Source organism: Opisthorchis viverrini (genome assembly GCF_000715545.1).
Source record: "Opisthorchis viverrini unplaced genomic scaffold opera_v5_452, whole genome shotgun sequence".
NCBI lineage: Eukaryota > Metazoa > Platyhelminthes > Trematoda > Opisthorchiida > Opisthorchiidae > Opisthorchis > Opisthorchis viverrini.
The window spans coordinates 65,247-89,115 of NW_008752114.1; the positions used below are offsets into that span (position 1 = coordinate 65,247).

At 44.9% G+C, this 23,869-nt stretch overlaps 1 protein-coding gene across 1 annotated transcript in view; it reads left to right on the forward strand.

The window, feature by feature from the left end:
- Window positions 1-23,869, forward strand: part of T265_11168 (hypothetical protein) — a gene marked incomplete at both ends in the record, with an annotated part of 113,759 nt that overhangs the window by 29,785 nt on the left and 60,105 nt on the right. The window contains 2 exons of the mRNA XM_009177756.1: window positions 11,913-12,401; window positions 17,693-17,794. Of these exons, the coding sequence (XP_009176020.1) occupies window positions 11,913-12,401; window positions 17,693-17,794 (591 nt within the window). The remainder of the gene's footprint in view (window positions 1-11,912; window positions 12,402-17,692; window positions 17,795-23,869) is intronic.

Consider the following 23,869-nt stretch of genomic DNA (forward strand, 5'->3'; position numbering starts at 1 on the left):
ATAAGGTTGCTGAAAATCCGTCGACAGCCCACGACCGGTTTCGCCCTTTTTGGGGCTCATCAGGTAGGTGATGTTTTCCATGCCCAATTCAGAGTGGCGTAAACAGAGAGGTGACCAACCCTTGACTTGGCAGAGGAGTATGAAGGAGATCACGAAACGCTTGGGTGCTGTCGATGCTACTCGCCCTCCACGATGGGGACCGCCTGATCCTCACTGTGCCTGGTTGGAGACACTACAAGATATGGCTGCCAACCGATGACAGTGGTGATCTTGTTGTCAGTTTCTATCCAGGTTGCCTGAGTGGATGTCTAAAGGTATAGGCATCTCAGAATGATTGTGGTAAGCCAGCACTATGTCCCTTCCCCGTCCACCTTTATTCTTTTATACCCACAATGAAGCTTTCAAATAAATCATGGTGGTACGGCAGCGAACCATCGGTGTTAGACACTGACGTCGATGAAGGCGTTAGTCGAACATGCGCGGTTCACGATGGAATGTGATGAACTCCCACTTAGACAAGATATAGGGCCACTCATTGTCCTTTCTCAAAAGTGCCCAGTCGAGGAGCCAATGAAATCGCATAGATCCACGTTATGTGAATCCATGGTGGAAGAATGAGTGGCGCTCGTGATCGAACGGTTTGGTGTTCAAACTAGTATGGGGGACGTGGCCAACCGATTTCAATGGCGTTCTTGTTGCCAGTTTCTATCCAGATTGCCTGAGTGAGTGTCTGAAGGTATAGGCACCTCGGAATGATTGTGGTAAGCTAGCACTAAGTCCCTTCCCTCTCTACCTTTACTCTTTCTTCTTTACAATAAGGCTTTCAAATAAGTCATGGTTGTACGGCAGTGAAGCATCGGTGTTGCACACCGAGGTCATGCTGTCGATCATGATGATGATGATGGAATGCTGACTTATCAGGTGTAGGAACGTTCGGTATATCACCTCCGGCTGCGTTTTCAAATAAGTTCTCTTGTTCCAGGGTGGTTCTTACTGATCTTCGCGTAGTTATCTGCTCAGATTGGTACCATACATGAGGATATAAGTATCGCCTGGTTCGCGCAAGCGGTTGATACTTCACGCCGGAACCGATAAACTGTTTCCAGGAATGCTCGTCCACACTGATAGTTGAACGGATTACTGCTAAAAAATGGTCCCTCTAAGTTCAAGTTCAAATATGGTCGGCTGTCCAGACACATTGAATTGGGCATAGCCATCGTGCACCGGTGTTTATGCATCTTGACTAGCCGTAATGCTGACTATCAGTTGACAAAACTTTGTTTAAACTACAATTGTGTGGATTCGAACTAAGGGTGGATATAAACGCAAGCAAAAGTGAACGTGATGATCCACACCCCGAGAATTTGATTGCTTGTAGGGTAACTTTGTCGACTTTATAGCGATACCATTCAACAGTATCTCCATCGCTGATCCTAGTTGGGAGGTAGACCCGCCCACGCTCAATCTTTTGCAACTGAGCCAAATCATTGTAAGAAAAACAAGTACCTGTAGACGTGAATGAATGATCACTAACGGTTGGATAATCAAACAAACACCCAACACAGCGCCAGTGGCTGTAACGATGGGGTTAGATCGGGAATTTACTGGCCGGAAAGTCCGCGATTCGAACCCAACCTCTGCCTCTCGACTTCCCTTGTCTGGGCTTGGGCAACCTGCCCCTATCCCAGCCTTCGTGCTTCCTTCTGGTGGTTAGACACGATTTCCAACAGCTGTCAGTGTACATCACTTTGTCAGCACCCGGGATTCTGGCACAGATAGCCTAACCTTTCTTTGGGGGGGGGGATCCACCAATTGATCGGTTTTCTGGAGCTGCCAGAGTCCTCTTCAAAGTGGCCAGAATCACTGAACTTTACGGAATATCTCGCCTGGTTTATGGGAACAAATTCAAATTTGAACGAGGGAACCACTGAATCCAATGTTTGGCATCACCCAACTGGGTTTTGTAGGCGCTTTACTCAACATGGAGGAACCATCGGTTGTCATGGCAACGAAGCTCCTTTCAAAATGTTACTGTTTGTGTTCTCCTCTGTGTTTTCCGGTACCCAGGTGTGATCACAAAGCAATTAGAGGCGAATACATGAAACAATGCAATGGTGCCACACCATCTGCTCTGGTAAAGTTGTCGGAAGCAAACAGTTATCTTGTGGAGCACGCAAAGACCGTTTTGTTTTGCCTCTGTGATTGCCGCAGTGTACCGCGATGATCTCAGTGCCCGTGGATAAATGACAAATTGAGCGGAATGTTGGAGATTAATACAACACACGCCTAAATTCATTCCAATAAGCCTATGTGTAATCAACTGCCAAATCAGCTTTGATCTGACCGGCAGTGTTCCATTAGCTCCGGTGATTTTGAGTTACAGACTCAACAAGGGTGAAAAAAGTCGATCTGCCGTTTGTTTCAATCGGCCGTGGTAAGCCTGTTATGTCAGTGCTCCCAGGCTATATATATATATATATATATCATGGATTTTATCCCGTAAGTTACAGTGAACAAAACACTGCATAGCTGTTTCGTCCACAGAAATATATTTCCAAGGAATTTCATATAGAGATCACTTAGAACCGAGCGGAAGCTAAAACGAGCCCTACTTCTATATGTCAACAAGAACCTCGCTGAAATCATCATCGACTACTCATTTGTCGCACAGTGGTTATAGCTGTCATAGTTACCTTCACCGATGACTTGGAGAGGTAGAGGGGTAAATGGCTACGCGTTGAAGGCTGGATCTGGTATAACTGATACGAGAACACTATCAGTTGGGGAGATTGGGAGGGGAGCTATGCCTTGAAGTCATGAGCTTGGATGCACGAGCGCCAGTGAGAGCGCGACTGGGCCATACCCGAAAGTGTGTTTCCTGTTTTGACGAATTCAGCTGGGTTCGCCGGTACTGACTTGCCTCCAAGTCATTGTTTGATCTTCTCTGAGTGGTTTCCACGCTTCGCGGGGTTCTGCATAAAGGACTTTCGAGGAAGTCGGTCGACTGCCATACGGCAATGCAACCTATTCAGTGTGATCAGTTCATCTATCGTGGGAGAGTTGCTGCTTCCGAAAACCATTAGACATGCTTTAGTATTACTGATCCGGTGTTCTCACCAGATTCGGGCAATCCTCAGGAGACATTGATGGTCAAGTCTTTTGACGTCATCGGCCCGCAGTGGTCAGGTTTCTGACCCGTATAACAGTATGGAGCGCACTGCAACACTGTAAACTTGACCCTTTACGGATAAACTGATGTCACGCCCACGCCACAGGCGATGAAGAATCACATAGACTGACTTGAATGCAAGGCTCTTAGGACAGTACAATAAGCGGTCGACCACAAAGTTTCGAACACCTTGCAAAGGGCACCATCAGAACCAGAAGAATAATCTGATCCAAGAACAATGCCATACAGAGGACTAAGTGCAAGAACTGCCACACTGATATATAGGGCAAACGAGAAAGGTTCTGCTCTCCACCAGAATGCATGAACACAAGCTGACTGCTGAAAGACGCTACCAGTGAAGGGAGGAAGGCGTTCACTGCGAAGTTACCTATTAGAAAATGACAACTGAAAAGTTAAAGACTATTGGACAGGGAAGCAGAACTTTCATATGCATCTTATTTACAAAAACTGAACATCCATTTTCTCCTGAACGCGTCTCCACCAATTCCGCAAAAGACGCGACTCCACCAATTCCGCAAAAGACCTGCCTTTTCAAAAGACGCAAAGCGAATTTACAAGAAGAAACCATACTACTCGCATGCCTCTCCCATCAGTAGTATCACCGTTACACTAGTTATCTTTTATCCATATTCACAGGAAGGATGCGAGTTCGACTGGAGCGGCGTTCTTCATGTACTCAGACAATCTCCTCATACTATTAACCTGAGCACAAGCGAGGCACAGAGCTGCTCAGTAGCTCGTGGCCGACCGGTCAATTAAACTACTAGCCTGTTGGTGATTTTCCATCCTCGGCTCTACACCGACTTCACCTACAGGATGAAATCCTCATTGGAAATCACTGGTAGATAACCGGATTATTATCCTGTACAGATAATTAGAAGGCATCGCTGAAAATTCACTGTTTTCTAAACAACGTTTCGCTTTTGACACAAATGCTTCGTCAGACCAAGTGAGCAATTAACCACTCCTCCCCCATCCCCAAGCCAATTGTCCCAGCACCCTTGGATGAACACAGGTGAACGAAATCTGTGAACGACCCCAAGAGGAATTTTCCATTAAGGTGTCCTAGACTGAAGAAGCAAGGACGAAAAAATCCGGGTTCATCATAAAGACGAAACCCCCCCCCCACCAATCTATCGTAAAGCTTAGTCATCCCCACTAATCAACAAACAGGATGATCAGACTGAACACCCCGCACTGATCAAGTCACTAGTCATTAGGAGGAATCTCACGGATTGGTTCCCTGACTGCCTTAAAGCCCAATCAACCTACTTACTTACTCACTTGGCCTGATGAAGCTTTTGTGTCAAAAGCGAAACGTTGCCCAGCAATAAATCCACCGATTGTTTACCAAACCCCTCTGAAATGAAGACTTCCAAATCGATCCCAAACATTTTCCACTTGATTGAGTAGAGTCTGTTCTGTAAAATGCTACATTAGAGGCGTAATCTTAAGATTATCTCGACATCCCACAAGAACTGCCATGCGAGTGCAACCTTCCTTTCACACTAGTTGTCGAGCTTTCCTCTGTTGGTCGACATACCAATCCTCCCTCAAGAAGACAGGTTTCCCCAAAGACAGTTCACTGCCCTGAAGAGACCACAACAGCATTCCCGGTGATCACGGGGTAGTGTGGTCCACTCGAAGGGACACTGTTCCATCTGTAAATCAATATCCACATCTTCGAACAAAGAAGGTTTACGCGGACAAAGCTGGCTTCAAAGAAACCAGCGGATTTACACACAAAATTTAGTGGCGTTTTTCTTCCCAAAACAACGCATGGTTGTCATCCACGTCGGTCCTTTTTTGGGCACTGTTACAAAACTTGGGCGCCGAGTTTCCGAGCGTTTCATTGTTACAAAATGTACTTTTGTTTCAGTGTAGACCCGTTTGTCCGTCTCTTTTTAGACAGACAGAATTCTGTTTAGTTGAGGCCCCGAGGACATACAAACACACCGTATTGGTGGAATTGGATTAGCAAGCACTCTCGGCCTTGGTAACTTTTCAAGTCAATGGATTTATGTCGCCTGCCTGAAGACTGACACGAACAACCACAGGGCCAAGATGAACTATTCTGGACAGATTTTATTTTTTGTGATTTCTTCATTTATTTATTAAGGTTGAGGCCACCAAAAAGGAATTGCACATGATTTCCATTAACTAATTGTAGGTAGAACTCGTTGCTTATCACGTGTCAGCTGAACCTCAGCTTCTATGTACCTTACATAGAAGCGACCCTATTTTGCTCACGTGACACCAGGTTGAGTTAAACGGGTTTCTATCACATTCCACGCCAACAGATGCTGGTCTAGTCTTCAGAACAAACTGTACAAACTGTATTGGTACTAAACGGATCTGGGTTAACATAGCGAGCAGGTACTACCTACCTAAATTCGCTCACTGGCATGTTCTGTACTACTAAATTAAGTAGCAATCAGCTGGTTGAAAACTGTGAGCCCATGACGAAAATCGAATATGCACGATGAAAAAAGAGCCACTGGAACCAACTACTATCCTTCCAGTCCGATGTACACCAGTAGGATTTATCGTACATCACTAGATAAAGATTTTTCTCAAGAATGGAACTCAGTCTAGTCAGCTGATCATCAGCACGTTTGTCGTACGTGGATGATGAAGGACCACATTCAAAGGACGTTGAAAACAACTACTTGATGGCCAAATTCCAACACCTACAGAGATGGCCTAACTGGTCCTAGTTGGGGGGTGGGTTCCTCTAGGGAATGACGCCTTTTTATCAGTTGAACGAGCAAATGACAAGTCACGTGGCTAGAGTTTTATTAGTGAACCAGTAAAAGTAAAGTAAAGTGTTCAGCTGTAGCACCCTTCCGGTGCCTAGCTGCCATGCTACCCGAAGGAAGCACGAGGGCCGGGATACTGCCAGGTTGCCCAAGCCTAGACAGGGGAAGTCGAGAAACGGAGGTCGGATTCGAACCACGGACTTTCTGGTCAGTAAGTTCGCGCTCTCACCACTTGGACAGTCTCTTCAAAAATGTGGCGAGCATTCCCTTGTAAAGGATCACGGTCACTATGGTCCCACGGGCTTTCCGGTCAGTAAGTTCGTGCTCTCGCCACTTGGACCATCTCGTCAAAAATGTGGCGAGAATTCCCTTGTAAAGGATCACGGTCACTGTGGTTAAAACTTGGAGGGCATTGGAAGTTTGCGTTTGAATCAATGGATGAGTTGGTCATCCTGAGTGGATACACGCTCGACTACATTGCAAGAGCATTCCACGGGTGAACAATGCCCGTAAGAAAATGGTTTCACAATCCTGTAAGCACGCAAAAGTAACCCGGAGATACCACTCCCCAGAAGAGACAACAGTCGATAAAGGCCAACTGGACGGTCAAGTAAGTGCATTTAAGGCGAGAGCGTTCTAGAACATCACGTTTCAGGTCAATCCTTTCCGATGACTTTATAGGCCGGAAAAGTGCGCAAAGGGTAAACGCTGTTTGGATGGATTCGTTGAAGGTGGAGTATTCAGCAGTGGGTCTCTTTTAGGAAAGTTTTAAAATTCACATAGAATGGTTTGAGAAAGGGGATAATTCACTATTCGTGTGCCGTGCAAATGAGCATTGCGGTATATGAACCAGGTTACCTGTGGAGGAACACTTTTGTCTTCATGCCCGTTGTCAGTTACCTACTTGCTTTCGGTCTGTTTACATCCTGATCTCTGTTTAGACGGATTTTGTACTAAACAAAAATATGACTGTCGTTTAAAGTTAGGTGTTGTTTTTTTAGAGATTCACAGGCCTCGTAACTAGTAGTCTCTCTCTTTCTCTCAAGATAGTTCGGTGGTGAAGGCACTGATCCGAAACGTCCGTGGTTCGAATCCAGCCTCTGCATTTTGATTGCTTCTGTCTAGGCTTGGACAACTTGGCAGTATCTTGGCCCTCGTGGTTCCTTCGGGTAGCATGGTAGCTAGGCGCCGGAAGGGTGCACGATTAGCCTCGCTCTACCGAATATCGTGTGCTCGAATCGGGTGCTAGGTGACGTAAGGCTGTGTGCTATGTGTTGGTGCGAACGTCAAGTGTGACCTATGAACGATGACTTTCCAGCCCAAGCTTTCTGATTGGTCACTTCACTCACAGGGAGAAACGTAGGATAAGAATGAACCTATGATCTCTATGACAGAAGTCTTTTAAATACCGTATCGAATTAACTGGTGGATGATGTCGCAAGCTGTCAGGTCGAATATTTGTATCTTGTGAAAACAACCAAGTTGGGTTCCTCCTTCGACGAACTCCAGTCGGCCTCGGGAAAGCTATTTTCCGAGCGTTTAGAAAAACTGCTCCGGTAACACATAAATCTTTGTAATCTACTACTCATAAGGTTGCTGAAAATCCGTAGACAGCCCACCACCGGTTTCGGCCTTTTTGGGGCTCATCAGGTAGGCGCAGTCCACGAGTTTCCGTCAACCTTAGGTTCTACTGGAAACCAAATTGCACGAAATTCGCGAATATACACTCATTTGCAAACTAACTTGGTTTTTTGAGAGACGCACCTGGAACCCAGCTGAACTTTTCGTTTGTGATGTTTCTAGTGATGTTTCAAGTAGAACATAAGGTTGACGGAAACTCGGGGACTGCGAGTACCTGATGAGCCCAAAGTGGAGGGACGAAACTGGTCTTGGGCTGTCGACGAATTTTCAGCAGCCTTGTGAGTAGTACGACTGAAGCATGAGACAGCCTGCTGCAGCACCTTCAGTTGCCTGAGAACATCACAAACGAGAGATTCAGCTGTGCTCCGGTAAAGCTCTGTGTGACTGGGCGCCGTCTCATGCGGGACCTCGCCTGGAGTGGTGTGGTCTTGCTCGACAAGAGCAAAAGAGATTTTCATCGGTCAGTCTGATGGTGTGCGCCTTTCGTGACAGCTACTCAACAACTACGGAAGGAGATCAGACTGTTAAATCATGCATTTGGAACCTGGCTGACTTCTTCCCCGTTTCCAGCGAACCACCTTTGGTCCATCTCACTGCGAGGTCACATTGTCTCATACCTTCAAGACCCAAAGATTTGCTCACTCACAGTTTGAATGTGTCTTGGAAACTGACACTCTTCTCATTCCGAATCAACCAAGGTTTGTACTCTTTCGAGAATGAGTTTGATTTACAGCAGTGCCGATCGTTTCAGTAGCACACCTCTTACTCACCGGGAGTACCAGCCATGTAGAGCAATTAACTATCCAAGTTTCAGAAGAGCTTGATAAGTTAGTTTGATTTGATTTCTGTCACGCCATGCTAGTGATCCTGCGCAGTAATAGGATCGAAAGACGGGAGAGAGCTCACGCAAACCGAGACCGATTCGCGTGGATGCATTAGCACCAATCCGTGAAATGATCGGCATATATGTTACCTTCTTCTTGATTGAAACGGACACACACACGCATGACCATGTCAAACAACCATTAACAAGATGATTGAGTTCTAGAATAATCAACTGTGAATCATTTGAAACGTAAAGTAATTAGCCATCTTCAACCGAGCAGCAGGAATTCCTCGACGGCCCATAACACCGGTGTTATCTGGAGCAAAGTCAAGGGGGCGTAAGAAAGAGACGTAGAACGGGGACCAGAAATCGATTGCCTCAAGGTGACTTATTGTTAAATACCCAAATGAATGCCCCAAAAAACTAACACAGAGTTGTCGAGAAATACACTCATTTGCAAATCAATTTGGTTTTCACGAGAGACTCAACTGAATCTCTCTGAATGTGCTGCACACAGACCGCCTCTTGTTTCAGTTGGCACGATACTCGAAAACAGTCCAATTTGGGTTCAAGTAGAATGTCGTGCCAACTGAATCATGAAGCAGCCTGGGTGCAGCACATTCAGTTGTAGAATACCATAAACGAGAGATTCAGTTGAGTCTCCTGTGAAAACCAAATTGATTTGCAAATTAGTTACACGTGATTCCATCATCACGCACAATCCAGTTCACAGTCTCACCAATCTAATCCCCGCGTTTCCGTACCTGTTGCGCCAAGTAGATCACGATTGCCATAACGACGTTGTCCTGTCCGGCCGCCTTCCATTATCCGGTTCATGATTTCCTGCCGAGGCTCGAGAACACACTTAAGTTAGTGTAGTAAAGTCGGGTGAGCATAAGTGAAAATCGGCTGCTGGATGATCTTGTTGGAAAAAGGCTGATCAATCTGGATTTCGGTAAAAATGAGTAAATCAGTCAAGGAACCTGTCTTTCAAAATTCCATACAACTTTCGATAGGTTACTCGACTCATTTCTAATTGCCCACTCCCAAGTAGGGATACTAATTCTCCTCAACTTGAGGAACAGTGGCGTCTTTATTGATTTTTCGATGAGTCTGATTTTCGCAGCTTACTGTCTTCCTTGACAGACAGACCTTGAGGAGCGCCTTTCAAATGCTGAAAGACGAATCACCCCATACATTCTGCTTTCCCGATTTCATTTCCTCAGAATCATGATATAGTTCCAACTCATCGGAAATTGCAATTCATTCCACAAACTTTACGAAGATGTCAGAATTCAGTTGTTCTCTGAGATTGAACCATCATGCCAAGTGTGCAATATCGCTCTGGACTATCTTTCAGTAGGGGATCGCTGGAGGGTCTGTCAGTCTTCATATTGGCATACAAAAATGTTTAAACTATAAAATCCGAAACCAAACGCTACTTATTCACGTCTGTCGCGTGACACAATTTACTTCTTAAAATCGTTTGATTGGCAGAAGGATCATACCGATAAGTAATGAGTGAAAATAAACTAAACTTCTAAAGTTGGCAACAGCCGGGGAGGACAAAAGAGTAGAACACTCCGGGATGTGCGCATGGATGAACTGCTCTATGTGCACAACAAGTACTTCATCGATCTCTCAGGATCCGTTTGACTAATTGAAATAATGTCAGCAGGCTTGGAATTCTCTCCCCCTGTTTTTCTCGACCCTGTTTCACGTGACTTTGTTGGTGCGTTTCAACAATGTCGAGCCGATTGCATCGAACGGGGAAAGTATGCTCCGGAAGTGGAAAATAGTTTCGTGCTTGTCCACCCGCATACAACGGATGTGGGAGCGTTTCCGTTGAACAGTTCTCTTCTTCAGATTGACCATTGGAAACGTTTATGTCATGTCCTCCTGAATCTGAGTGGTCCAGTTTTGAGAGCCGTTTGAAACGAGTGTTACTTTCCTGCAGTATTTGGAACCCACGATTTTGGAGGCAACATTGTTTACGAGGATACTGTATTTCCAAGAACGATGCGTTAGAAAAATCGTCGTTCAGCTGTAGCAACCTTTCGAAGCCTAGATTTCATGCCACTTGAAAGAAGCACGAGGGCTTGGGTACTGCTAGCAGGTTACCCAAGCCCAGTGGAGATGCAGAGAACCATGGACCTTCCAATCAGTAAATTCACGCTCTAACCACTAACCCGTCTCATCTTGCCAGGCTGTTCGTTAAGTACAAGTATTGTTCGAACTCGGAAACGGGAACTTCGAGGAACCAGACTACCTCTTTGGGCAACATTCAGTGCCCAACTCAATATATGTTTATGATTAGTTCTCAAACGACAAGATTCAATTTAGGATTTCTCATCCGTCCAATAATTCCGAAACAGGGTTGAGGGGGAAATTCGAACGCTGGGCTGTGCAGTGTGAAACTAAGAGTTTGATTTAGACAAAACACACTCATTTTCAAACTAATTGGTTTTTCGAGAGACTCATCTGGAACCCAGCTGAATCTCTAGTTTGTTATGTTTCCAGGCAGCCTTATCAGTAGTGCATTGCGAAGCATGCAGCAGTTAACGACCAAGTTCATCATCATCGTCCGATTGCAAATGCTGATGCTCAATTTATTGATTATGACGAAGAAACTATCGTACACACAAACAGCGTGGCATTAGCTTACTAGGTCACATGACGAGCACCATGGATGACCACTATGGTTCATACGTGAAACAGCTTCACCCAAACCTGTAAATTTTGAACTGGCGTGACGGTGATACTACTGATGGGGAGGCATGCGAGTAGTATGTTTTGTTCTTGTAAATTCGCTTTGCGTCTCTAGAAAAGGGAGATCAATTGCGGAATTCGTGGAGTCGCTTTGTAGCATTTGCTTGCACTTGAGCAACAGTCAATGAATATCCAGGAAAGTTCAGGAAGACGCGTTCAGGATAAGATGGATGTCCAGTTTTTTTTGTAAATAAGATGCAAATGAGAGTTCTGCTTCTCTGTCCAATAATCTGTAACTGGTCAGTTGGCATTTTCTAATAAATAACTCCTCAGCGAAGGTCTTCTTCCTTTCACTGGTAGTATTCATCAGTAACCGAAATTTCTCGAACTTATCATGTCATCCTGGTTGAAAATCGATGAACCAATATTCAAATATTTTCTATCTTGTCTCAATAACCGGGCCCAATAACTGCCTAAGGCCTAGCCGTGCTACATGACAAAAGCGACATATTGACTACCGAACTGAAACTCATCGGAATGGAAGAGATAAGTTTGGAGTGTTTTTGTGGCTTTTCCTGGCTGTAAAGGTCTGCACAAGTTTGTGAGTTGGTTATAAGCGTGTCCGTCAAGAGTTTCCCAGTTTTATGCGGTTTTTTACAATAACGACACCAAGAAACAACAAAACTTACGCTGGCAACTCGTTGGGCGTCTTTATTTTCCGTTTTACTCGCTTGTTTTTTAGTTGCTACCAATCAGGCTGACATTCTTTTCCTTATTTCACACGCAGTTCTGCCGCATACTCTCTCGCGAATTGTCCTCCTCGCTGTCGTTTAGCGACGGAGTGGCTGGAATGCCGGTGAATGAAGAACAAGACGAGACGAAAGATTTAGCAAAGCCTTCGTGCACACCACCACACAAACAAAAGATCAATAAATTCCGTCCTTATTTGTCCAAACGAACGGGCGCTAGCAATCCGCACAATATCTCCACCAGTTCTTCGCAGGTCACAGATTATATCTATAAGACATTTGTCGAAGACGATGGAGTCTTGGAACTGGAGTACAATATCCAACTGGAAGAAGAAGAAACTTCAGCCGAACCTTGCCGACAAGAGCACTTGAATGGAGCGGCTGAAAATACTCAGTCTACAGAAATAGATACTCAAACGTCCAATGCCGTGGAACCGTCAACTCCAGATTCTAGTTTATCAGGCACCGAGATTTTGAAAAACTTATGGATGAAGGAGTCGAAATTCGATGTGGAATCGTTAGTCCAGGTAAGCAATCATTGGGGTCCATCCATTGCTTTAGTGTTTAGCACACGGATTTCAAAGAAACCAGTGTTGCTTTAACCGAACCTGTCGACAAAATAGCGTATGAAACGAGTTATTTTACAAATCCCTATATTGAAGAACAAGATATTATCGAACTGGAGACCGGTCCTTCTAAACAGTTATGCTTAGATCAGGTTGCCCAAGGCTTCATTTACAAGATATCGACATTTTGTCCTCTCGAAGATGAAGCTACTGATACGAACAAGAAGCACATCCTACAACCGATTTCGTCCTTCTTGAGTTCATCAGACAAGCTTCGACTTCGAACTGTGGTCCATCATATTTCTTAGCTGCGCTGCGTTGACCAGTCATTCGCACTATGTCCAGACTTCAATGAATCTCCAGTTGACTGGCGTTCTTCTGCCGATCACAAGGCGAAATATGAACTGATGCTTTGCTTAGTGAATACAGTCATCGTATTCTCATAGGTACAACGTAAATTGAGGGAACTATGAGAACAGGAGTAACGTTTAAAAACAAAACTGACGCGCAACGGTGTCAAAAATATTTCCTGAGCGTTCTGGAGGATTTTGTTGTAAACCCATTCAGACACGAATGGTGGCCAAAAGGGGAAAACTTTGGCACTTTCATGAATGCATGCACATGAATTCTCGCAGACAACGAGTAAGTCGGAAAATTATACGCCAGCTCGATGGAAGATACTACTCATAAGGTTGCTGAAAGCTTTCAGCCAGCCCACGAGCATGATGAGCGAGAGATTTAGCTGGAATCAGTTGGGTCTCTCCCTGGGAAAAAAACCAATTAATGCGCATGTGAAAGCTTTGACGAACAATACATCTAAAAAAGTGTCCGATTGAAAGCACTTCTGGTGAGTTCACAGTAGTGTTTATTCTCTCTCATCCACCATTTCTGGTTGGATTCAGTCTCGCCGAGAGGCCTCTCCAGGTGGAAAGGATGCTTTTTGAATCTCTTATCGATTCGAATCAGTGAAGTGGCGTAACATGTGTTTTCAACATACACGGATGTCAGGCATCTTGAAGGTTGCTAAAATCTCTTCAGCGACCCTATGTATAGAGTTCCTCCTAGAGTATGTGCACATCGTGCAGCGTATTCACTTGGAGGATATTCTACTCGAGAGATTCTGCGGAATCTTACCGTTAAAAATAAGTTGCTTTGCAGCTGAGTGTCGTTCGGAAGTGTCACACTGATCGGCTATTCGAAACACACAACACACATTGCAAGCAATTTGCTCTGCTAATTGTGACCGAGTAATGCCCAGAATATTGCGTATTCAAGAACTCACCGTTCAGCCGGAGGCATCAGCTAGCGCCTCCTGATGGATTTTTCGACGCTGGATTCACCTCAAATGTAGTACCCGACAGCTCACAGATCAGGCCATCGTTCACACTTTGCCGCTTGGTACTACTACAAACCTTGACTTGTTTTTAGCATGTAACAAATCTATCGCAATTTCTTGGCGAGCCCCACTATTCTCGGGCTTTTTGCGTGGTCATTGGGTAATCGGGCAAGTGCAGCCGCTCTCGAGCTGTTCTGATGTTACCGCCGCAGGTATTTACACTAAATATTTTGGTCCTAAATGGCGTATATATGTTGTCCCGGTGTTTACGGAAGGCATTTCATTGTTGAGGTCAAGCGAATTTGATGGGAACAAAAGAAGAACGAGGGCTGGGATAATGCCAGGTTGCTCAAACCTAGACAGGGTAAGTCGAGAGGTAAGTGCCGGGTTCGAACCATGGACCTTACGGCTAGTACGCTCTAACCACTGAGCGATCTCTCCAGTACCGGCGACTGTATCAGTCGTGAGCTCAGTTTAACTCATTTTAATTTGGTTTGTTCAGCCGTCCCTAAAACACACATCAATTATAGGAACTATTTTCAGGTCCCGGTTCTTGTGGTTGATTCGCCTGCTTTCCGCCGACCAACCGGGTCCAAGACCCCAACAATGGGGACAGCCAGAGGATAACAGATGAAAAATGTTGCTGACTCACGCGCCAACCAACTCCGAATAGTTTCCAAATGTTGGAATCTAATTTTCTGATTTATATTGCCAAATTCCCTGTTAGACATAATATCGTTTTAGGCACTATTGAACTGACAGAGAAACGTGAAAATGGCCAAGCCGTCTGGTGGACATCGTTTATCATCATCGCCCAAGTCACAAATGTCTGGGAAAAATGAACTGTAGTCGATCAGACAGCGTATTTTTGCCAATCCAAAGAGAAAGTATATTCTCACACATAGAAGAGGGCGATCTACAAAATATTGATTTGAGAAAACTATAAATATCATCATTATCACCATCGATTTTCATCATCCGAATTGGTCATTTATAAAACGTCATGTCTACGTCACTCTTCAGATGTTGGAATATGAACGCTCCATAACCCCGGAGACTCTTCCACACAGGAATTGCCATTAGTTTAGACGTAAGGTTCATAAGGTCGCTGGAATTTCTTCGACATCTGGTAGGCGCAATCCCAGAGTTTCCGTCAACCTTATGTTCTACTTACATTGCACGAACAAATTTGGTTTTTCGAGAGACTCACCCGGAACCCAGCCGAATCTCTCGTTTATGATATTTTTAAGCAACTGAATTTGCTGCACCAAACTGCCCCATGTTTCAGTTGTTACGATCAAATCAAGTCCTGAGGTAAAGTTCGAAATTAAGGTAGAAAAGTTTTAGTCCTGTGAAAACACACCAGTATAAAGGTTTCTGACATATCTTGCAACATCCTCAGCCAGGCGATGAGAGAGTCGAATGGACCCTACAATCCTGAAGGCCGGGTCGAAAACACAGACTCAGATATATACTTGTGGTGTACTACTCATAAGGTTGCTGAAAATTTGTCGACAGCCCACGACCGGTTTCACCCTTCATGGGGCTTATCAGGTAGGCGCAGTTCCCGAGTTTCCGTCAACCTTATGTTCTACTTGAAACATCACTAGAAACATCACAAACGAGAGGTTCAGTTGGGTTTCAGGTGAGTCTCTCGAAAAACCAAATTAGTTTTCAAATGAGTGTATATTCGCTAACAGACTCAAGTCCTTGTTGACTCTATTTTAGTATCCTCTGTTAATTCAGGCGTCCCTTGCTTTCATGTAGTGCCGAATCCGATAACTGAGTGTCCGGACCACATGACCAAACCACCGCGATTGGTGGCTCTGTGTTCACTCCTGAAAGGAAGGCACCTGAGTCCCTGTTTGAAACTCACATCACTGCGAGACGTCTAACCTCAGCAATTCATTCGAAAACACCTGCGAAGAATTCCACTGGAATTACTTGATGGATGGATTTTGTCATTGCTTCATGTAAAGAGGATGAAGAACCGGATACAGCGTGAAACCGGATATATGGCGTGAAAACGTGATCAGCGATTTGAGATGGAAAGGGGCAAGTCAACTTTTGGGTCACATGACATAGGGTCAGTTGCGAGAGCGCGCGAAATATGGACGAGTGAATTCCATATCAGTCCGCATTAGTCCCGCCATGGTGGAAACAGCTTTAGCGCCTGGCAACTTGACTAGCTACTAATAAGGCCTCGTACTGCGCGTGGACATCTGAAGCTCTGCTATGTTCCACCTATGCGTGGGTTTCCACACGTTCACTCATTTTTGTGTGGGTAGAGTTGGAATTTTTATTTTGACAGACGGAAACGGCAGTCATGTCCTCGACGACAGCCATACCATGTCAACTGGGGGGTGCGGGAGATAAGAACGCTACATCACACTCCGCAGGCAATGACAAAATCCATTTTTGACGTCAATGCAAGCTGCTTTCAAAACTTCATTTTTCATCTTACAAGTAGCTTTCTTAGTGGACTATGATGGGGGGTATCTTGTTTAAAAAAGCTCAGGCATATATTTGGTTGTATCAAGGCTCTCGGAGGAAATAGGCTAAGCATCTCAACGAAACCGTACTGACGCCTAATACCCGCACAGCATGGTTCTTTCGTTCCTGCCAGGTGACTGAGTCTACCGAGACGGGCCTAATAATGCACTTATTGCGAGGCAAACGCTCCGTCGCTTCAATCGATAGGTGAATGAAGGGGTGAATGAAGAGGATGTGCGGCACATCACATGTAGTCCACAGTGTTGACCCTTTGTTTATAGTAATATCATTACTAAACGGCTAAGACAGCATCTTCCAATGACGCCACTCCTTTGGTAACATCGCTCGTCACACGTTATTTAGCATCGCCCAATGACGATGGGATCGCGAGTCTCTAAGTGAGCGCCTAGTTTCAGTCATTATTTCTCAATTGTTCGTTCTTTTGGTACCTTTTTTACTATCGTCCAATCTAACTGAAGCAGTGTTTATCGTCCGTCTGTTGACCACAAGTCCTTACGTGCTGTAGTAAAAACTGTATGTTCTACACAGCTCAATCGGGCCAGGCCGTCGTCCGTGCCGAGGCTACTTTGGAAGGGTTCAGCGTATCTGGAGAGGTTCGTCTGCCATCTGAATACCGCAGTCATACTTTGGAAGGGTTCAGCGTATCTGGAGAGTTTCGTCTGCCATCTGAGTACCGACTAAGAGCTCGAGAAAACTCAGTGGTTAGGGCACGTGGTTAAGGTCCATGGTAAACCTGTTCCTGTCTAAGCTTAGGCAACCCCGACACTATCTTAGTTCTCATGCATCCTCTGGTTGGCATGGCAGCTGGACACCAACAGGGTGCTACGGCCTAACTATCAGCAATTTTCGTGGACTTCCGGTCATTAATGCTGCTACTCAAATGTCAGTGAACCTGGGTCAGAGGGAGTAAACGTCGTTAGATGGCAGCGACTGTTCAACTACTTCCTGCCTCTCGGTTAAGTTCTATCCACACAGAGGGGGGCAGGTTAGTGTGTCCGTTGCGCATAGTAGTGGCACCCGATTAATTGGTTATAGAACTTTATTTCTTTTTTTAATCTGAATCAAACACTTGAGGAGGTTTCTCTTCTCCAGGAAAGTTTGCACTAACTGGGAAAGTTAGCTAGCTAGTCGATCGAAGTGTTTCTTCCCTTACAGCAGCTTCCTCGGGAGAGAGATAATTTTGTAAGATTGAGAGGTTTCACGCGGAAGTGTGATGTCACACAAGTGCTAGCCACTGTTGTTCCCTCCATAAGAGAACCACTATGGGTCAACTTTTTTCAAACAGCCAATGAACTTTCATTTGATAAACTACCCGGAACGTTCGTATGTTGCAACTAAATAGTTTGATGGCGCGCGGATCTATCATCCAGTCTCTCTCCCTATATTTGTTTGTCTCTTACAGTTTGTCGAAGAGAATAAGCAGTCGCCATCTCCAGATTTGTTTCTTCTGGATCGGTTGTCTGACCACTGTCCACTCAGCACGTTTGGCCTGCATCTACTCCTGGTGAGTCCCCCACCCCCCAAATCACTCACACATTGCACGCGCTTGCAGAAAGCGTATCGCGAAATCCTCTGTTCACTTTTTTGCAAGACCTTGTTGTCATTGTGGGTGGATTCTTAGAGGGGAGTTGGAAGAAGTTGGAAGATCCTAATAATACCGCCGAGGCTACGTCAAATCAGATGCAGCAAAAGTGACAATGGCACCAACAATTGCTGATAGTGGGAGCTTTGTATGCAGTTATTAAATCATCAATTGAATTTTAATGAGTGTATGAGAAGCGAACTATCACTACTGGGAGACATAACTATAGAAGGCGTCTTTTTGGAAAAGACAAGCCGAACTATCTTTATAAGTGAAAGAAAGTAAAGCACAGAGCCGAAGAACCGCAATCGAGGCGAAGCTAGACGGTCAGTCTGGAGTATAATCTAGATATGGTAGAATGTGACACACCAAAATGCGATTTAATATACAATATAATATGATCAGAATATATTATAATATATGGTATAATATAATATAGTGTAACATGATAAAATAATACTGATATAACGCAACATAGTATTTCATATAATAAAACAGTATGATGATTATAACATATTATGTAATGATAAACAGGACATAAGGTTGACGGAGACTCGGGGACTGCGCCTACCTGATGAGCCGGCCCCAAGAAGGGTGAAAACGGTCGTGGGCTGTCGAAGAGTTTTCAGCAACCTTGTGAGTAGTTTCCTTTATGCAGACATAATACTCTGAAGATCACATATCACACAATACACCATTGTATTATATGACACTATAATATAGCCTTTCGTAATATAATGTCATACGATCTAGAGCCGAGTGGGTGATGGCAATCTCACCTGCTCCGTGACAAGCTTTCAAGTAGTACCTTTACGCTGCCATGCCTCATAAAGTTCCTACTTGGAAATATTTTCTCTTCATCAGGACCATATCCGAATTCCCCTACCATTCCACACTTTTGTATGTGGGAGCCGAGCTTGGCTATTTACTTGCGAACACTCCGTCCTCAGTCGGATGGAGACGCCGTCAGTTCGCAGTTGAGCGGGTCATTCCTCCGTGACTAACCACCAGTGTTGGGTGCTTCTTTCGCGTTTATGTCATACCCAGAACACCAGTTATGTGTATTTTGTGAAGACGTGTATGTACCGGATGAAGTGAACTCATCTTGTTGAACATATCGAGTCAATCCCAGTGAGCCAATCACCTAGTTTGGACGTTGAAAACAGGCAAGACAGTGGGGGTAATTGTATTTCATTTTATCGCAACCATGACCCACGTTCAAGTGAGTACCAGTCAAGTGGTTAGAGCGCAAATTTACTGACCGGAAGGTCCGTGGTTCGAACCCCCGACCACTGCCTCTGGACTTCCCTGTCTAGGCTTGGGCGAACTGGCACTATCCCAGCGCTCGTGCTTCTTTCGGGTGGCATGACAGCTGGGTATGACCAGTCGGTGAAATTTGTGGCGCATTTTGTTTGGAATATATCACATGGAGGCAGGCACAGGTTTCCTGACGGGTGATTACGGTGAGGAGCGATGGATCGGGGTTTGAATTAAGGCATGTTATGGGAATGTAGGTCAGTCTGAATGCAGCTACTGATCAAAGTAGCGTGAAAGTAAGGAGACGGGTCGTACGATGAACCCGGTTTGCCAAACGATGGCTTGTAAGCAGCTGAAACAATTACGATCCAACAACTTATCACCCACACTTTGCCCACAGACAGTCTGAAAACTTGCTTCTGCCATGACCGTCAATACACCTACTTTCACATCAAATGTCTCAATGTCGACTATCTCTCGTTAGTTGCATTCAAGTGGAAACGGGTTTTTTTTCACCTTTGTTGGCATCTGCCCCCCCTCGCAACTACGATGTATCACAAATCAATATAACTTCCACTGAAAATTTGACGTTTAAAAAACAACTTCCCCTTGGTTAAAGAACGAAATAGAGTCCAATAACGGTCGATCAAGACTCTGTAAAGTTGTTTGAAAGTCGGAAAAAACGCGATTCCCAACCGCCATTTATCGATAACCTCTCACAAGCACCCGGTGCAGTGATGACAGATTGTCCAAAAAGTCCATCTGCCAAGACGGATCACATTCTTTCGTAAGCTCCTCGGGAAGAAACGTTATTGCGGTCCTCACACCTCCCTGTTTATTCCATTGTAGCCAAATATCTGCTAAACACCCTACATATACAGATGATCCACTTTTCCACATATCCCAGTGATGGTCTGTCTTTACACCACCGAAGATTGAATTTCGAGCCTTGATGTACATGCTTCTGTCAAGAGTTGTGACTCGTTGATTTAACTTGGCAAGGAGTTTATTTGTTCGCTCACGGAGTGTTTTTCCCCTACGAAGAACACAGTGCTTTCAGTAGGGATTTTTGCAATAAAGGCATGTCTCATCGTCCGAAACACAGTCTGTTTGGACCTATCGGACAATACGAAGGATTACCGACCACGCACGGGAAAATCTTTTTTCTGTAATGGGAGCAGGATTGGAAGGACCACAAAAAATACAGCTGGTCAGTCGGCAGCATGAATTTTCTGACATGAATTTGGCTATAATGCTATCACACAGTTCAGGTGCTCGCAATAAAATTGGAAAGTTGGTCTCTCGAGTGCGTTAATTGGTCATAGATCAGGTGACTGCTGATTTTTTCGTTGAACTTGGCCATTTGCTTGCAGTCGTTTCACCACCAATCGTGAAGACATCACCAGTGTGTGGTCGGGTGGGTGCTTTTTCGTCACCTGCTTTCGTCTACATAATTTACAAAATAGCAGTTATCACCTGATGTGATTGGCTGGCTGAGTAACAGCTTAACCGAAATTCAATTGGACCGTCTACATGTTCCGCGTTGTGGTCTGTACACATGGCGTTTGATTGGCTCGTTGTACGGCTTCTTTCTAGTAGGCTGCGCCTCAGTTATAAACTTCCTGTTCACAGACTGTGCTGCGTTGTGTTCTGTCTTTTTTATTTTACCAGTCACCTCGATTTCTATTTTCGCAGTTTTCTGCTGCATTTTGGTTGGCTGGTCACGAAATTGTGCTGCGTTGTGGTTTGAATTTTCTTTGAGTTTAATCACTGGTTGCGTTTCTTCGCCTTTTTGTCTGACTGATCTCCGCTTTTCCTGTAAAAAAAACGGAATGCACCAGGGTTACCAACCACCTCAGTTTTCTAGTTATACTTAATTTGTTTGATTGACTTTTGCAAATTTGAAAACCCTAGTACACACATCTTAGACAAACGGCACTCATGAGTTTTTCCCTAATTTGTCTGAGCCAATCCATTGGCATTTTTTAGATTATCTCTCTGGAAGCAGTCAAGCAAAGTTGTCAACTTTTCCACAATGCTCTGTTGTGTATCAGACCTATGGGACTTGAATACAAAAACGATAGTCTTGGAAGGCGTCACTTTTTTCCGTGACTCAAAAAGTGGATGTAAAAGGAACCTCTTTTGTCCCCTTGACTATCAGCTCTGTCGAATTGCCACGCCGCCATTAACCGCATCCTGTTTTTGCGATGCATTTCCGTTTTTTTCACTCGCAAAAGTGTTGATGCCGTCGGCCTGTCGGAACCACATGACATCTGGGCAAAATGGCCGGATTCGATAACAAGGTACTCACATCGGCCTGAGCTAATCTAACTGGTGCCTCTAAAAGATTTTGTCACAATAATCCCGTTTGGATCTTGAAGCTAAAGAAGTTCTTCCATGGGCAATAGTTTAGCGCCAACCAACCGATGACAGTCCACAACTTGGGCAAACCTTGTGATGACTTGTGGGTTTTGGGCCGGTTGACCCTGTGATTCAGGTTGATTTTGACGCATTTGTTCAGCGCTGGTTACATGGAAACAACTTTTCCAAACAGTGTTTGCTCAATCTAAAACAGTTTAGTCTGAAACCAGTGTGGGGCCTCGAAAATGTAGACTGTTCTGATGAGCTTACACTAATCGTTGCTGCCTTGCAGCAAGGCTGCCCCCTAATCGATGTCCTGTGTAGGCCTGGGCAGTATCCTGGCAGTATCCACGTACAGCTCAGTACGTGATCTCAGTACGGGACACGCCCTATTTGCGGTTCGAGTTAGGCCAACTGCGATCGTACATTTACACTTGATCTCAGTAATGGACACACGCTTTATTTACAGGCCAACTGAGAGAGGAGCAGCGATTCGGTTTCCTCCACGTGTGTGTGTGTGTGGCAATTTTACCCAGACAACAGCAAGTGAGAAACCGCTGTTGTGTTGCCACTTGCTACAACTACAACGCCGTTTCTCCCTTTGCTGTGGCAAAGGAAACCTGAATTTGTTTTTTAAGCTCACCGGGTGCTTCGAACGGATTGAACCACGCGTCTTTTTGTCACTTTGAAGAAGCTAAACCGAGCAGAAACGTGACTTGGTTCCAGACGTACAACATCCAGTTTTCTGTCCAAAGTACACCGTCGAATCCAGAAGTTTCACACACACAAGTAGAAGAAATAGTCTTCTGGTGCTGATGGACGGATGCACCGTTTGATATATTCGAAACAGAAATAGCCACTTTGACATCATCAATCATTCAATCAAATTGCCCAGCTCAGCGAACAGCCCAACGACCATCTACGCTACCTGAGCTACCATTTCCCTCTATAGAAGACAAGTAACTCAAAGCATTCAAACCTTAGGAATTTAGAAACTAGGGAAAGGTTGGAGAAACGTCACTCTTGCCTCCTGAGCTTATTTCAAATAGTGCTGTTATGTTGTTTAGAAGCAACAAGGTTGTTGAGAACTCTTCAACAGCCCATGACCGTTTTCGCCCTTATACTTCGGGCTCATCAGGTGGGCACAGTTTTCGAGTTGCCTTCCTTGAGATGCATCTTAGAAACCTTCTGATATTCGAGAACTACACTCACTTGCAAATCAATTTGGTTTTCACGGGAGACTCAATTGAATCTCTCGTTTATGACGTCCTCCACCTGAATGTGCCNTCCAGTTGAATTTGCTGCACACAGGCCGCCTCATGATTCAGTTGGCACGATATGCGAGATATCGCAGTATATTTTCACAAGGTTGCTGGAAACTCTTTGACAGCCCACGACCGGTTTCGTCCTTCTCGTGGCTCATCAAGTAGGCGCAGTCCCCGAGTTTCCTTCAACCTCATGTTCTACTTGAGACCAAATCGCACGAAATTAGCGAAATACTCTTATTTGCAAACAAAGTTGGTTCCGCGAGAGGCTCACCTGAAACACAGCTGAATCACTCGTTTATGATGTTTTCAAGCAATTGAATGTGCTATACCAGGCCGTTCCATGTTTCGATTGGTATGATATTCGAGAAGTCGCGACACATACTACTTATAAGGTTGTAAAAATCCTTCGACAGTCCATGACATCGTAAACGAGCGATTCAGCTGGGTTCCAGGTGAGTCTCTCGCCAGACCGAATTTGTTTGCAAATGAGTGTATTTCGCTACCGCTGTGCAGAGGCTGTCTCATGTTTCGGTTGATGCACTACTGAGGTGTTTTCAGCAGCCGTATGTTGCATCAGTTCCTAAAAGTCAGATGGTTTGCTACCGAACTTGAACAAGACATCAGTCCCCCGGAAGTTTGTAAACATAACGTTCTTTGTATTCTCAGACTTCCGGACATGTGAGAATACACGGTGAGCTCTCCAAAAGCGCCCGTACACAAAGCGGTGTCCGTCAGGGACGACCACTCTCCCAATTCATGTTTACCTTCGTGATCGATTAAACCATGTGACGAACGCTGTGAGGTCTCCAAAACCCCGGCGTTCAAACAGCCCGTGACGAAAACCTTGTGGATCTGGAATGTGCAGACGATACCGTTCTCATGTTCGAGGAGGAGGATGAGAAGGCGCAAGAGTTCTTGGAGTTCTTGACCAAAGTCATTCCGTCTTTTGGTATGTACTTTGCACCTACAAAGTGTAAGGTCATGCTTGTGGACGTGCAGTCACTGAACACGCCACTTACAATCCAAGGAAAGGTACTGGAAGTTGTGGAGCGTTTTACGTATCTTGGAAGTTGTACTAGTTCTGATTGTAGTGTGACAGATGAGGTGAATG